The 9,019-nt window shown below is 36.3% G+C and overlaps 1 protein-coding gene across 1 annotated transcript in view; it reads left to right on the forward strand.

Annotated features, from left to right (window-relative positions):
- DMXL2 (Dmx-like 2) overlaps positions 1–3,759 on the forward strand; it is a 115,161-nt gene extending 111,402 nt beyond the window's left edge. Inside the window, exons 40-43 of the mRNA XM_004687532.2 lie at positions 112–203; positions 811–863; positions 1,693–1,910; positions 2,349–3,759. Of these exons, the coding sequence (XP_004687589.1) occupies positions 112–203; positions 811–863; positions 1,693–1,910; positions 2,349–2,558 (573 nt within the window). The 3' untranslated portion in view covers positions 2,559–3,759. The remainder of the gene's footprint in view (positions 1–111; positions 204–810; positions 864–1,692; positions 1,911–2,348) is intronic.
- The last annotated feature ends 5,260 nt before the right edge of the window (positions 3,760–9,019 follow it).

The raw sequence follows: 9,019 nt of genomic DNA on the forward strand, positions 1-9,019 counted from the left end.
AGACTCTAAAAACTGAACTCATGCATATAGTATATTACTAACAGCTGTGTGTATACTGTACCAGTTTTATTGGATGTTTAAATAACATCAGCTGCACTTTATTGTCCATAGAGTTGGCAGTGCCATAGTAAAGCCACAAGTGACTTTGCATTTATTACCTCTTCGAGTCTAGTTGCCACATCTGGACAGTCCAATGACAACAGGTGAGTTGATAGAGAAATGAAATAAGCAAATTTCAGACAGAAAGATATTTCTACCTTTGAAACACCAAAAAATTTGTCAAATTATTCCTGTAATTAGTCAATAAGCATGTGTAATTTCTATGTTAAGCTATTCAGTCTGTTGTTACTGCTTGTAGGATCTTGAGAATACGCTGAGAATAAGCATTTAACATTCTGTAGCCAAGATTTTCTTTTCATGGGCAATGCAGACCTGTTAATGAATTTCTCATTTTCCTAAAGTGGTTCCAACCTGGGGTGTATGGCAAGCATTCCTTACACTTAACGTTAGGTCTCAATTTCCTTGGAGTGGCAATTAAAATAAATAACTGGGGGATGAGATAGAGCAGTTTGAAAAGGAGAGAGATGCCCCAGGCTCTGCCTGAAAAGGAGAGAGATGCCCCAGGCTCTGCCTCTGTTCTCCTCACTGAAACACTGCTCTATAAATGGGAGTGAATAACAGAAATAACCTTTAATTAGAATAATTGACTTGACCCAAGGGCAAAAATGTTAAAATAAGCTTATTATATTTTAAAAATTGACTTAAATGTAACCTTCCCCTAATGATGATATTTTTGTTGTTTATTATAAGAAATGTGTGCCTCTGGGATACATTGATATCACCTGGAAACAGCCTCATTCATGGTGAGTTAAGGTTTATGACTTCTTTTGCTATACCATGAAGGATGCTTTCCTGGCTTATTTAACAAGTGTTTAAAGGAGACATATTTAGAATGAGCGGTTAGAATGTCTTGCTACTTACATGGCTGAGTCAAATCTGTATGGTCATAGAATTCCAGTCAGCTGCCTAAATAGTCTGTTTTGTACTCTAAGCAAAAAAATACAAAAAAATAAAATACAATGTAGAAAACATTGTTATAGGCTATTTAAGATAGTCATTGAGATCAATGCAAATGACATTTAAAAAAATTAGACCTGATTATAAAACAAAACCTATGACCAATGCCATTTCTTTGAAGAGAGTCTCCTAAGAACCTTTTGTGTGTAATGCTGCTAATATTGTTCCATTCTCTTAAGTTTGGGTTAAATAACTAAGCAGCTTTATCGGAAGATTTCTGTGTTTAAAGACTTAATGATTTAAAATCCATTTTTTTTTTCTGATTAAAATGTAGACCCCTGGGAGGGTTAATTCCTTAATCCTCACAGTGTAGTTGAGTTATCAGTGACCAGAACCTCAGAGTTTAATGTATGAAAAGGATTTTGAGTAACTGCTTGTCCATGGTGGGTGTTAGTGAGTGTAGTTGAGGCTCTTGCCTGTGAACATGTACCTGTTAGTTTGGGCTTAGCATGTAAACTTATTGTAAGACTTTTCTGTCATTGTTTGGCATTTTTTTATACTTTGATTATATCATAGAAATTAGAATGTCAGTAATTTCTATATTACTTAGCAATTCTGATGAAATGCACAACTAAGATGAAATTGTTTATAGAAGGCATTTGTTTTCCTATCCAGGTTTCACTTGCCATGACCATGGTGCCACAGTGCTTCAGTATGCACCAAAACAGCAACTTCTAATCTCTGGAGGGAGGAAAGGCTATGTCTGCATTTTTGACATCAGGCAGAGGCAACTAATTCACACATTCCAGGCACATGACTCAGCTATTAAGGCTCTGGCACTGGATCCCTGTGAGGAATATTTTACTACAGGTTCAGCAGAAGGTAACATAAAGGTGAGTCAATACAACAGAATGGGAATGTCCAAGTATTTTCTTTATCTGCAACTTCACATACTGCCCGACATTCATCATCCCTACTTCTATGTGTTGTTTGGAAAAACAGGTAACTTAAAAGTTGTTAGGGTGTGTGAAACCAATGCATGAGGGGTTTTCTGTGTATGACATTACTTTGGCTCCTAAAAACAGAACTTCTCCCAGTTTTGTGTAGTTGGGGTTTCTAGTTTGAGATTTTTTACTCTAGCTTACCATTGGGGAGGTACTTAATTCAATTAATAACCAGATATACCCATCTCTAGTTAAGTACTGATATTATGAAACTACAAGATGATTGGGTTTAAATTAAACCATGCTTTTGGTCTATACTCTGTCACTTGTGCTTCATTTTTAAATGACTTACTATTTTCTTTTCATCCCTTTGTTTTTTTAAACTAGGTTTGGCGACTGACAGGCCATGGCCTAATTCATTCATTTAAACATGAACATGCTAAACAGTCCATATTCAGAAATATTGGGGCTGGAGTTATGCAGATTGACATCACCCAGGGCAATCGGATCTTTTCCTGTGGGGCAGATGGCACGCTGAAAACGAGGGTTTTGCCCAATGCTTTTAACATCCCTACTAGGATTCTTGACATTCTATAGACTTACCGAACGGGGGCTTTATTTTTGTAAACAGAAAACACACTGCATTAATTATTAGGCATTTCTGCTTCCTAAGCAGTTGCATTTAAAACAATACAGAGAATCTCTGTAGAATTTGAATCCAATCTAAGCAGAGTGTTATGCTGAGCATTGCCTGTACAGGTTGGTAAAATGAAAGTGCATGTACCTTGTTATCATGCTGACATACTAAAAGAAAAATCAGCCTAGTATGTATGAAGGGTAGCTCTTCTTTACAGCATCTAGCAAACCTGACTCAGAAAACTTTTGAAGTTAAAAGTTAGCATTCTTGTGAGTTATAGTAATAAGGCCTTTATACCAAACTGAGGAAGAAAGTGGCATTGATTCAGGTTTTTCTTCCTATCCCCTATCCTTATCACTGATTGAAGCATGCAGTCTCCTCTGTTGAAGGAAGGATAGTCATAACATGTTAGAAGCTCTAGACCACCAGAAATACTTTAAGCTATGGAGCAGTGTGCATTGACTAGTTCTCTATCACAAGAGGTCATTTCCATTCTTTTCTGCTGAATACTTTTCCTGTCAGTGTTTTTACTAAGCTAGTACTGTAACTTGCAAATTGAGTGCAAATTTAAATGCAATGTTTTCCTCACAATTTGCACATTCATTTTTTTGACTGCTAGTTTTTCTATTTAAATATTTGCCTTCAGTTAGGAATGTACTATGTGACCATGACATTTGTAGTTAACCGAAATATGCCGATTTAGTACTTTTCATTTCATGTATTCCAGTTTGAACCTTCACATTTTAAGGCTATGTTGAAACTACAACAGAGCATTTCATAGATCATAATTAAAATGAATGTTAGGCTTTTGGTGGCCGGTTAATAGTTGATGAGATTGGTGATATTATTTATTACCATAGCCTATTGTATAAACTATGCAGAGTTAAATATTATTTGCTTGTAAAATATTAGCCACTGTTGTCATATTTTGATGTACTTTGGTTATGACCAAAAATATGTTCTTGAGATATTGAAACCAATGTCTGTGTGTTTAAATGTTTACCAGCAAATTGTCTCATGTTAAGAATGTTTAACGCCTGTGCAGTAAATAGTAAAATATTATGGCATAAAAGCACTTTTCTCTGAAGGCGATGTGATGTTTGAACTGTGAAGTACAAATGTAAAAGAAAAATAAATGTTATTTGTTAGAGTTTTACCTTAGTTTGGTCTGACATTCTTAATATTTATAACAGTTAAGATTTTTAAGCTACTTGTAAGTGAATGACTGAAATGCCTAGTATATCAGAAGTTATTCTAGCAAGTGGGACATAGTGGCAAGCCAGGAAGAAAGCCACTTAGCATTAGTATTTAATTGGGTAGTAAGGACTAACCTCACCAATGCTACCTTTCTGCTCATTGAGCTGAATGTAGATAGCTGTGAAGGACCCTGGGGATAGTACTTCTGTAGCATGGTGAGGGAAGGTGGCTAGAGGATGTCAGAAAACTAATTTGACAAACTATTGCAGGCACTTAACCACAGTTGAGTATAGTAGCCTGAAATATTTGCATTCTCCCCACCTCCATAGCATATAATTTGCATGTTTTGAAAATATTTAGTACAGGTTTTGGTTTATAAAAAAGTGACTTAATACTGCAGTTTTGGCCTTTCCTAGTTCCCCTTTTATTAATATTTTACATTAAGAATGAAGCAGTGTTCAATCCATGGATACAATTATGGATATTTAGATCCATACAGAATAATCTGAAAGTCCCGTGTTACTCATTCATCCCACCTTTTTGCCCCATCGTTAGTAACTATTCATTGTTTCACTGTTCCCATAGTTCTGCCTTTTAGAATGCCATAGATTAGTAATCATACTATGTAACTGTTTCATGTAGTTTTCTGTGGTCCAGTTAATTAATTTATCATTTAATATTCCATGTGTGAGCAAGTGTGATTACTGAATCATATGGTAATACTGTGCTAAGTTTTGTGAAAAACTGTCAAACTCTTTTCCAAAGTAGCTACTACTTTGTATTCCTAACAACAATGAATGAGTTCTATTGAGAGTTCCTGAGTTCAGTGGTTCCATTCCTATATACCCTCATCAGCATGAAAAATTTACATTATCTTAGTTCAATATATATTTATGGTAAAAACTCAACAAAGTGGGTATAGTAAGGCTATATATGACAAACTTGCAGCTCAAAAATGAAAAAGCTAGAGGAGAGAAGATCAGGAAAAAGACAAGAATCCCATTCGCCTTACTTTTGTTCAACATAGCCAGAACTGTCAAGTAAGGGGGAAACAAAGGCATCTAAATTGCAAAGAAGTAAAACTGACTATGTGGAGGTAACATTATCCCAAAACTGTTAGGGTAAATGAGCCTAACAGAGTTGCAGCCTGAAAATATGTAAAAAAGAGTTGCATTTCTATAGTAATAACTTAAAAATAAACGGGATTAATTTCTACTTTAAAGAAAAACATAGCTCAGTGTAAATTTAACCAGTAAGGTAAAAGACTTCTGCAGTGAAAACCATAAAGCACTGATGAAATTCAAGAGAACACACAAAATATTTCATGCTCATGGAATGGAATAATTGTTATAATGGCACATTTTAGAACAATCAACAACAACAAATGTTGGTGAGGATGTAGAGAAAAAGGAACTCTCCTGCACTGCTGGGAGTGAAACCTGGTACTTACAAGCACTATGGAAATTTGTTTGGAGGTTTCTCATACTGCTACAAATAGAGCTCTCATATGACTTAGCAATTCCATTCCTAGGTGTCTATCCAAAGGACACAAAAACACTAATTCAAAAGAACACCTGTATGCCCATGTTTACTGCTGCTTTATTTACAGTAGGGAAGACGTGAAATCAACCCAAATGCCCAAAAATAGATGACTGGAATAAAAAGATGTGTTACATATACACAATGGAATATTACTCAGCAGTCAAAGATAAACTCATGCCTTTTGCAGCAACAGGGATTGAGCTGGAAGGAATTATACTTAGTGAAGTAAGCCAGGAAGAAAAAGAAAAATACCAGATGGCTTCACTCATAGCAGGAGCATAAGATATCAGGGGGTAAAAGGAGAAGCAAATGTAATAAAGTAAAAATAACAATGAACAACTATAAACCAGAGACATTTTATGTGGGTAGGAAGAGTGCACAGGACTATGGTGATGGCACACAGGTGAATTGGTGGGAAGCCCATGGAGATTACAGCTGAGATGAAAAAATGCACAAAATGAATGACTTGAAAAAAAAGTTCCTCAGTGTAATTCCTACTAAAATTTCAAATGTATTTTTCAAAGATATAGTTCTAAAAGTTTGTGTGGAACCAAATAAACCGTAAATAACAAAAGCAAATCGAGAAAAAAAAAAAGAGGTGGCATCCTCTGATTCAGATTATTCTGTTGCTATGTGTGCTGTATAAGGAAATCAGACTTAACCTTATGCACAAAAGGTGAATTAATTTACCACAAGAGAAGCAAACACAATGGGTGAAGGACAGTTTCTTCAAGAAACAAGGCTGGGAAAACTGGATAGGCATGTAAAAGAATGAAACCGGACCACAGTTTTATACCATATAAACTCAAGTTGTATTAAGGTCTTGACCTGAAATGATAAAATCTCCATAAGAGGTAAGCTCCTTGACATCAGGCTTAGTGATGGGGGTAGGAGAGGAAGAGGTGGGAAAGAATAAGGGGGAGGCATAAGGAACAAGCAACAATAAAAAGTGTGACTAAATTTTTAAGAAAGCTCTGTACATCAAAGAAAGCCATCAACAGGACAAAAGTCCTGCAAAATAGAATGTACATTCAAATTATTCATCTGATAAGTGCTTAATTTCAAAGTATATTAAGAACTCGTACAGGGCCCTCCCTGGTGGTGCAACAGGTTGAAGCACAGCACTGTGCAGCTATCTACAGCCACTGCAGCATTACTTTTCCCCAGCCAGGAGCTGACCCCCAGGGCACAGCAGACCTCCTGTCTGACCTGTTGCTCCCCTCAGCAGTGTACTTCTGCCTTCTGCTCCACACACTCTCTGGTGAATCCTTTTACTTCCTGGCCTGTACTCCAGTTCTTGTCTTCATAAATAAGTAAATCTTAAATTCATACAACCCAACAATAAAAAGTTCAAGTAAATATGGGTAAGGACAGAGGACATAACAGATTGCTAAGAAGCACATGAAAGGATTTTCAGTATCATTAATAAATTAAGGAAACAGATCAAAACCATGCCTTACATTTGGCAAAAAGACTAGTAAAAAGATAAGAAATTAACAAGAGTCAGTGAGGATGTAGTAGAAAGGAAACCCCTGTATTATACATTGTTGGTGGGAATGTAAATTGGAGCAGCTACTATGAAAAGCAGTATGAAGAGTTATCAAAAAAATTATTAGCAACACCACAGGCATGAAATCACTAAGATGGTCATACACATCACTCCTTCCTTTGGTTCTCTCACAAGTGGAAAAGCTACAACCTTTCAAGAATACAAGAATTCTACACAAGAGGTATGAGTCTCATCCCATGAGAATGACTTGTATTCAAAGGACCTCCAACGAATGCTGGAAAGGGCACTGAGAAACAGGAAACTTACTACAATGTTGGGGGGAATGTAACTGGGTGTAATTATTATCGAAAACAATCTGTATTTACCTTAAAAAAATAAAAATGGCAATGCAGCTGAGCATTTCCACGCTTGAACATCTAACTAAGGAATAGGAAACCATTCATGCAAAAAACTGTTCTACAGTGTTCACATTTAAAAAAATTGCTAGGACATGGAAGCACCTAAATGTTTATCAACAGGCGAGTGGATCAAGAAGATGTGTATAGTACACTATAGAATACTATTTAGCCAGCAGGAGAGACAAATTGTCATTGTATGTTAAAATCTGTGCACTGCTGATTTTGCTGTTCCTCATTACAGCCAGCTCACTTTGAGTAACAAGCATGGGGGTGAAGTAACAGGTAGGCAATAATGAATATGGAAATATGGAAAACATTTGAGAGAATTGTGCAATAAAACAACTCAGAATAATTAAAACAAATATGGGACATTTACATAGTGGACAACTTGACAAAGTAAAATACGTACCAAAAAAATAGTGGACATTAGTAAACACCATGAAGTCTCAAGGTTATGAAGGAGGGGACACAGAGACAAAGGGATGGTGGGGGCATTTATATCAGATATTGACTATAGCATTTACAATGAAAACTGACAGTTACTCAAGGACCTGTTGAATTAAGTAAAACTGCAGTTTGTTGTGAACAAAATGAAAAGGGAAAGAAACAGCACTAGTTAAAAAAAATTTAACAATCTTTTAGGCAACTGGCCTTTGTTTCAGAGAAATGCTTTTATGTATGCAAAGATCTAAGTAATGAATATACCTTGAATTCAATGAATAAAACAGCCCAAAGTCTACAATTATGTTGCTCACTGTGTCAGGCCATTGCTAATTTGTTGCTATATCATGCTGTAGGTAAATTCTCAGGAATACTGGAGAAAGAAGTCAAATTCATAATATGAGCATAGCAGCTTTCAAACTGGGTGGCCTCTTGCAGTGTTTGCAGCACTGCTGTTTTTGATGCTGTCTATCTTTCTGCCTCTCACTCTTGTGTTGATTTATAATTTAAGTGCAAGCTATATGACAGACATGACAGATACTCACTGTCCAATGCCACAGGATCTAAGTGAAGCAATCACTGTGTGTGGAACTGGAGCAGTTTACCAATGCTGCTCCTTACCACACTCAGCTCACCTGTCTGAGTAGTAAGGATGCAGATGATGTGAAGAATACTGAACGCTGTCTCAGAATTTTTAAAAATCTAAAAAATTTATTTCTGCATACAGAGTTGGGGTACAGGCCAGAGGTTCAGGGGCAGTGAGGATTCACCAGAGACAGAATGAGGAGCAGAACAGGCCAGCTGACGAAGTACACTGCTGAGAGGAGCAGCGGGTGGGCCAGGAGAGGTCTGCCACGCCATGTGAGTCACCTCCGGGGCCTGGGATTGAACTCATACTGAAGGGACTGTGGCTAGCTTGAAGTGCTGTAACCTTACCCATTACACTACCAGGGAGGGCCATAAAATAATCATTTTTATTTTACCAGCTTGAAATTAAATTTATGTTTTTCTGAATTTATAGTTGAGGATACTAGATTACATCAAGGATTAAGGATCACTTTAATAATGGATACTGATGTACCTGAACAATGTAGCTCTTTAGTGAAGACTTTTATAAAGATGTTGTAGGCTTTTATGTAAAGAAATAATCTTGATAAAAAATTTCCAGTTAAGGAACATAAGAGACAATAATGGACAGTATACAATGATGCAAGGATTAATACAAGAAGATGTAATTACATTTATTAATATATATGTACTCAATACAGGCACCTTGAAATATATAAAGTATATATATCATATATATCATTCATATATATCATCTCTCTCTCTC

This window comes from Condylura cristata, unplaced genomic scaffold (assembly GCF_000260355.1).
Source record: "Condylura cristata isolate star-nosed mole 26May11 unplaced genomic scaffold, ConCri1.0 scaffold00023, whole genome shotgun sequence".
In the NCBI taxonomy this organism is placed as follows: Eukaryota; Metazoa; Chordata; class Mammalia; order Eulipotyphla; family Talpidae; genus Condylura; species Condylura cristata.